The following is a 7,170-nucleotide window of genomic DNA, read 5'->3' as shown; positions in this document are numbered from 1 at the left end:
ACCTCAGTGAAATTACTACTTTTATTTATCAAAGTGACAGTAAAGATATTTCTGAAGATCATGTGACACTGAAGACTGGAGTAATGATGCTGAAAATACAGCTTTGATCACAGAAATAAATTACAGTTTAACAGATAATTACATAGTAAACAGCTGTTTTAGATTATAATAATATTTGACAATTTTTACTGTATTTATTTTTGATGAAATAAATGCTTCTTTCAGAAACATCACAATTATTCCAAACTTTTGAACAGTATATGGATGTATATGTGTATTTCTTATACTTTCAAAAGTATCTTGATTCCTTGGTTGAATCATTTGTTTAACTAAATTCTTGCCACAAAGTTGTTAATCATAGAGATATCTACTGTAAGCGTTGCACTCATTGTCTGGCACGTTTGAGTCTTCTGGCTCTCATACTGAAGTGTGTTTGGTGAAACTCGGCCCGTGTAAGTGACCCACAGGCGGCTGTATATTGAGGTGGTTAGAGGCGGTTCGCGGGACGTTCCTCGTGAATGTTTAATCGGAGGGCCGCGCTGACATGACATGCTGCTCTGGGCCTTTTGTACTGCTGACAGTCCTGCGGCGATGGAGTGGCCGGCCCCTGGACACTATCCCTGAGGACCGGAAGGTGCAGCGGACGCAGAGCGGCTTCGACCCCTTCGAGAAGCCGGCTGGTCAGGTGAAGCGCGTGCATTCAGAGAACAACGCCTGCATCAACGCCAAGAGCTCGTCCTCCGGCAAAGAGTCGCCCAAACTCCGCCGTCACTCCAGCCCCAGCTCCGTGAGTGTCTCTCTCGTTAATTAGAGTTTATGACTGCATGCCTAATTTGACACTCTGATCGTTTGCTTGTAGATATTGATGAGAGCTTCATTAGCTGCTTATTTTATTTGGGTTTGTTTTTATTATAATGGTCATTAGACATATCCTGGTGAGCTGTGTATCGACTACATCAGGGATTCCAAAAAAAGAATAGTCTGCTGAACCCCTTTCAGATGGAATATTTACTCAGAATTTCAGTATATTAACAGCACATTCACGATCATGGTTTTCTGACGTTAACGGTCACATGACATGCAGGTATACAATTAAAATATCTCATCTTTTTTTAATAAGCTTTAAATTTGGATGTGTTTCTATTTATTTATTTATTCAAATTTTACATGATGATTTTATTCATTTTTTAGTAAGTTATATTTTATTTTGAATTTTTAAAATTTACATTTATGTTTTGTTTTTTTTTTTTTAGTAAGTGTTTTTAGTTTTTTTTATTTATTGAAATTTAACTTTTTTACTTTAACTTTTTGTTTTAATGGTTTTGTTCATATTTATTTTTAGTATGTGTTAAACATTTTTTATTTTAAAATTATTTATTTTTTTATTTGACTTTTTAATGATTTTATTCATCTTTAGTACTTTAAAAAATAATTGATTTATTTTAATTTTATATTTATTTTTTCGTTTTTATTTTTTCATTTTTTGTTTTAAAAAAGTTCATTTTAATTGTTAATTCTTTTATTCATTTTTATTCATATTAAGTTTTTAATTTAAATTTAATTTTTTATTTCACTTTGATTTTATTCATTTTTAGTATGTTTTATTCAGATTTTTAATTTTAAAATTATTAAAATTTTACTTAATGATTTTATTAGTTTTTAGTGTGTTTTTTAATTTTAAAATTTATTTATTTAAATTTTACTTTTTAATGCCTTTATTCGTTTTAAGTAAGTTTTAGATTTTTTTAATTTCAAAATTATTTGTTTAAATTTTACATTATTTTATTAATGAGCTATTTTTGTAAACACCACTTTGCATACAGCATTTTGTATAATTACTATATTTCAGTTTAATTTAAAAGAGACTAGATGCTTTCTGAAGTATGTAATTCCCAAAGCGAGACACGTTTGACCTGAGAGAGAAAACTGAAGGTGGCCAGTTTGAAGGAAGCACATTTGCTTGCTGATTCACACCAGTGAAAAATGGATGAGTGTAAGGCCAGATAGAAGGAGCAGAGAGAGTGAGCGTGACCTCTGTCCCATCACACCCTTCTCCTTATTCTCCCACAGACCTTATTTAGAAAATCCACTCAAACCTGTTCTCCACAGGGCCCCTGCACTCCCAACGCCACAATCAGGATAATAAAGGCCGTGCTGAGGTGCTATCAGTGTGTATGTGTTTACTGATGGTTTCTTAGAGACAGCTGGTGTCTGGTGTTGATAAAGGCTGCAGGGTTTGCAGTTACAGCCACATCGAAGCGAGCGCTTATCCGGGAAGAGTCCGGTAATCTTTCACACCAATCGCAATAAGTGAGTCGCTGCTGCGGCTGCGGATCGGTGTCAGGCTTCAAACCTGATTACTGAAGAAACGCTGTGTTTTCAGGAGCATTACTGCTGCGGTGCATTTGCTCTTCAGCCTGTGATGAAGACGTTTGAGTTGCATTCAGTACATATTACTGTACATATTACTCTGAGATCAGCTTTAAAAAAAGTAGATGAAATACTTGCCTAAAAACAAATCAAATCGTAATATAAAATTAAAATAAATCATTTTAAAATAAAAAATCTAAATAAATACTTACTAAAAACAAATAAAATTATAATATAAAATCTAAATAAAATACTAAAAACAAATAAAATCATAATATAAATTAAAATAAATTATTTTACAATAAAAAAATCTAAATAAAATACTTACTAAAAACAAAGTCATAATATAAATTAAAATAAATTATTTAAAAATAAACAATCAAAATAAAACACTTACTAAAAACAAAGTCATAATATAAATTAAAATAAATTATTTAAAAATAAACAATCAAAATAAAACACTTACTAAAAACAAAGTCATAATATAAATTAAAATAAATTATTTAAAAATAAACAATCAAAATAAAACACTTACTAAAAACAAAGTCATAATATAAATTAAAATAAATTATTTAAAAATAAACAATCAAAATAAAACACTTACTAAAAACAAAGTCATAATATAAATTAAAATAAATTATTTTAAAATAAAAGTTTTTATTAGTGTTTTATTTTTTATTATTTATTTTAGTTGTACTTTTTTTTACTTTAATACTTTTTGTAATAGTTTTATCTCGTTTTTTATTTTTAAATTATTTCATTTTACTTGTCATTTTTCAATTTATTAAAAAAAATGTTCATTTACTTTTACTTGTTAATAAATGTATACATTTGTCGTGTTTAATGTATTTGAACAAAAAAAACTTGTCATTATGGAATGATTTGTGTGTGTGTGTGTGTGTGTGTGTGTGTGTGTGTGTGCTGTTTTTGAGACTGTTATTTTGTGACATTAATATAAGCCATTATATATCAAAGACCAGTTACACTCACGGTGTGGATGGATTGTTTATGGATATATGGATGACAGTTTATGCCACACAAATACTCTTATAAAGTGAAAACATCCACTTTGGATCTATGAATGTGTCTCTTACTGTGTGTGATCTCACAGTCTGAAGCATCTGTCATAGGAAATCAACGCATGCGCTCATGAATAATTAAGAGAAGCGTCTTCTCATTGGATGAGGACATGGGTTCTCATGAATAATTACGAGACACCGATGAGTCACTGATGTTCTTCAGGTGTAAGAAAACATCACAAAAATTAAAGTTTCCTCCAACAGTTAAAACAAGTGTCTTATATGATTTATGTATGTTAAAATGTAAAAGTATTAAAATCATAAAATTACTATTGTTTTGCAATAATACAGTTGCTAATAATATATTACACGTTTATTTCTCGGTAATATACGCATGACAGTAAAGCACTGAGCTTGAGTTTGGAAGTATACAAAATTTACTTTTATTAAAAACAGTAATGTGCAAAATCAAATTTTTAATGGAACATTTATATATACTACTCTTATTAAATGTACTATTATTCTTAGCAACCACTCCAAGTACCATAGCAACCGCATAGCAACACCCTGGCAACCACCCCGGGTACCTTAGCAACCGCATAGCATCAACTTTGCAACCACCCCGAGTACCCTAGCAACCACATAGCAACCTCTTAGCAACAACCCGAGTACCTTAGCAACTGCATAGCAACACCCTAGCAACCACACTGAATACTCTAGCAACCGCATAGCAACACCTGAGCAATTAGCAACAACCCCGAGTACCTTAGCAACTGCATAGCAACACCTTTCGCAACCAACCAGAGTACCCTAGCAACCGCATAGCAACACCCTAGCAACCACCCTGAGTACCCTAGCAAATGCATAGCATCACCTTTGCAACCACCCCGAGTACCCTAGCAACCACATAGCAACGTCTTAGCAACAACCCAAGTACCTTAGCAACCGCATAGCAACACCCTAGCAACCACACTGAATACCCTAGCAACCGCATAGCAACACCTGAGCAACCGCCCCATGTACATTAGCAACCACATAGCAACACCTTAGCAACCAACCAGAGTACCCTAGCAAACACATAGCAACCTATTAGCAACAACCCCGAGTACCTTAGCAACCAACCAGAGTACCCTAGCAACCACATAGCAACCTCTTAGCAACAACCCCGAGTACCTTAGCAACTGCATAGCAACACCTTAGCAACCAACCAGAGTACCCTAGCAACCGCATAGCAACACCCTGAGTACCCTAGCAAATGCATAGTATTATAAGAATAATAGTATTATATATATAGTATTATACTGAACTGACGACAACTTTAGTGATTATAAAAGGAACGCTCTTGATGTGTGATTCAGGGATTCAGAGACTTCCTGCTGGATGAATCCTGGATCTGACCTCACGTCTGCTGCAGCATCACACAGTATCCTCTAATAAAAGCGCCTCTCTCTCTCTCTCCCTCTCTCTCTCTCTCTCTCGCTCTCTCTCTCGCTCTCTCTCTCGCTCTCTCGCTCTCTCTCTCTCTCTCTCTCTCTCTCTCAGCCCACGAGCCCAAAGTTCGGAAAGGCAGATTCGTACGAGAAGCTGGAGAAGCTCGGCGAGGGATCCTACGCCACCGTCTACAAAGGGAAGAGCAAGTGAGTTCAGACAGGCTTCCTGCGGGGCATTACAAATGATCAAATTCATTTATTTATGAAATCATAAAACACAGAATCCAGAAAACCACATTTGGGGTAAAAAAAAAAAGAATTTAGAAAAAAAGTAATTTCATATGGCCCTATAAATTTTAATGCATTATTTTAAATGTAATTATTATTTTTTAAATTTTAAAAGTTTTATGAATTAAATTGATTAGACATGCTTTTTGATTATTGCCATGTAATTAAACCGTTAAACCAGAATCCAGAAATATTATTGTAACAGAAAACTCAGGATTCGGGGAAAAGTCAAACAGATTTCATATGGCTGTTAATGCACTGTGATTTTATCCAGTGTGTCTCTATTTGTGAATGCCGCACATTTAACGATTGCTTATGATGCACCTTTGATGAATCGACAATGTTTACGTTAGGGTTTTTATATTATATGTATGCATGCATATTTTATGTCTCTCAAATTTTTGATTGAGCAGCTGGAAGTAGTAAAGCATAGACATTTCAAAATAAGAGTCCCGGTGTATTTCAGGCTTGTTTATGATTGCAAGTCATTTTTTCCTGGATATTTTTGGTTCTCATATTTCCCATCTTTTTGAATGAGCAGCTGAAGTTGTAAACCATGGACATTTCTAAATAAGAGTCCTTGTGTATTTCAGGCTTGTTTATGATTAAAAGCCCCTCATTATGCATAAATGTGTATATATATAATTTTCCCCCTGGCTATTATTGGTATTTAGGTTGCACAGTAAACAGCATCTGGCATTTAAATCAACATAACCTCTTGTATTTTCTCTCTGAACCGCCCCATCACAGGAAGACTAAGAACATTATTTAACACATTCAATAGAGATTTTATTAGGATCAGCACAATAATATTTTAAATTTCCTTTTCTTTAAACACATTATTGTTTGAGCAAAATCCAATATCGATGGACCTCTTCTTCATGTGTAGTGAAATATGAAAACATTACACAGTAAATCAATTTCAATGCATAAATATTAAATAAGCATGTCTTGAGTATTTAAACTTGCAGTTACTTGAATGTGAGATGCAGCCTGTTTAATTAAGTAAAATAATATGATACCTCATTTATTTCTAGATTGTATGGGCTTTTTCTGTAGTTGCATGCGGTGTTAATTTTATTTGTGCAGGTCTTAAACTCTGCTGAAACCCTGCTGTATTTCTCTGGGTTCTTTGACTCGTTTGGTAATGGAACTGTAAGCAAAGAGGCAGCAGATAATTATTATTATGTGAAATCTGAATGAAATGATTTTTCATATTGCTGTAATAAAAGCCAGAGCCTGAAATGACGTGTCGTATGAAAGCCTTTCCGACGGGAGCTTAACACCTGTTTCTCCTTCATAAATTAAAATCTGGAAAATACAATTTCAGCCAGCGTGAAATGAATTGCACGTTATTGTCACTGTTTTTCATAGTAATGATGTTATTTGTGTGTAAGTTCATTATGACCTCCGTGTTCAGATTCACTCCACTGCCTCTAAATTGCATTTCATTGACTTCTTAAGTCGACAGTAAATCAAACACAAACCATCAGTGCCTTTTATTTAAAAACACAAAACGGTTTCTCTGTAGTTTTGCTACAGTCCTTTTCTGATGACATCATCAATCCGTACTCTCAAACAATAGTCTTTGGATAAAAGTCAACTGGATAAAATCATACTGCATGCAGGGCCATATGTTTGACGCTTCCCCAAATTCTGTTTCAATAATATTTCTGGATTCTGGTTTAATGCTTTAATTAAATAAATAAATATATTTATTTATTTATTTAATTAATTAAAGCATTAAACCAGAATTTTTTAATTTTTTAAATTTTTACATAAAAGGAGAATATCCAAGCTTCAGTTTTCCAAATACTGAAATAAATATTTTTGCATTTTAAAAACTAAATGCAAATGAAATAATTCCTTTACAGCAAATTATTGCATTGTCAAATTAAATATAATTAATGTAATTAATAAATATAAATAATTAAATAAATTGGATAGATAGATAGATTTTATTTATTTATTTATTCAAGTTGCCTTTTCTGCCAAATGCACAAAAATCTATAAAAATGTATAAAAATTATTTCAATGCACAAATAAATAAATAATATTTCAGA

At 32.8% G+C, this 7,170-nt stretch overlaps 1 protein-coding gene across 1 annotated transcript in view; it reads left to right on the top strand.

Moving 5' to 3' along the window:
- The first annotated feature begins 544 nt into the window (after nt 1-544).
- LOC107659075 (cyclin-dependent kinase 14-like) overlaps nt 545-7,170 on the top strand; it is a 97,658-nt gene continuing 91,032 nt past the window's right edge. Inside the window, exons 1-2 of the mRNA XM_016447889.1 lie at nt 545-787; nt 4,932-5,026. Coding sequence (XP_016303375.1) covers nt 545-787; nt 4,932-5,026 — 338 coding nt within the window. The remainder of the gene's footprint in view (nt 788-4,931; nt 5,027-7,170) is intronic.

The sequence above is a fragment of the Sinocyclocheilus anshuiensis genome, unplaced genomic scaffold (genome assembly GCF_001515605.1).
Source record: "Sinocyclocheilus anshuiensis isolate Anshui unplaced genomic scaffold, SAMN03320099.WGS_v1.1 scaffold411, whole genome shotgun sequence".
NCBI classification, from domain to species: domain Eukaryota; kingdom Metazoa; phylum Chordata; class Actinopteri; order Cypriniformes; family Cyprinidae; genus Sinocyclocheilus; species Sinocyclocheilus anshuiensis.
This window is presented reverse-complemented; position numbering and strand designations above follow the sequence as displayed.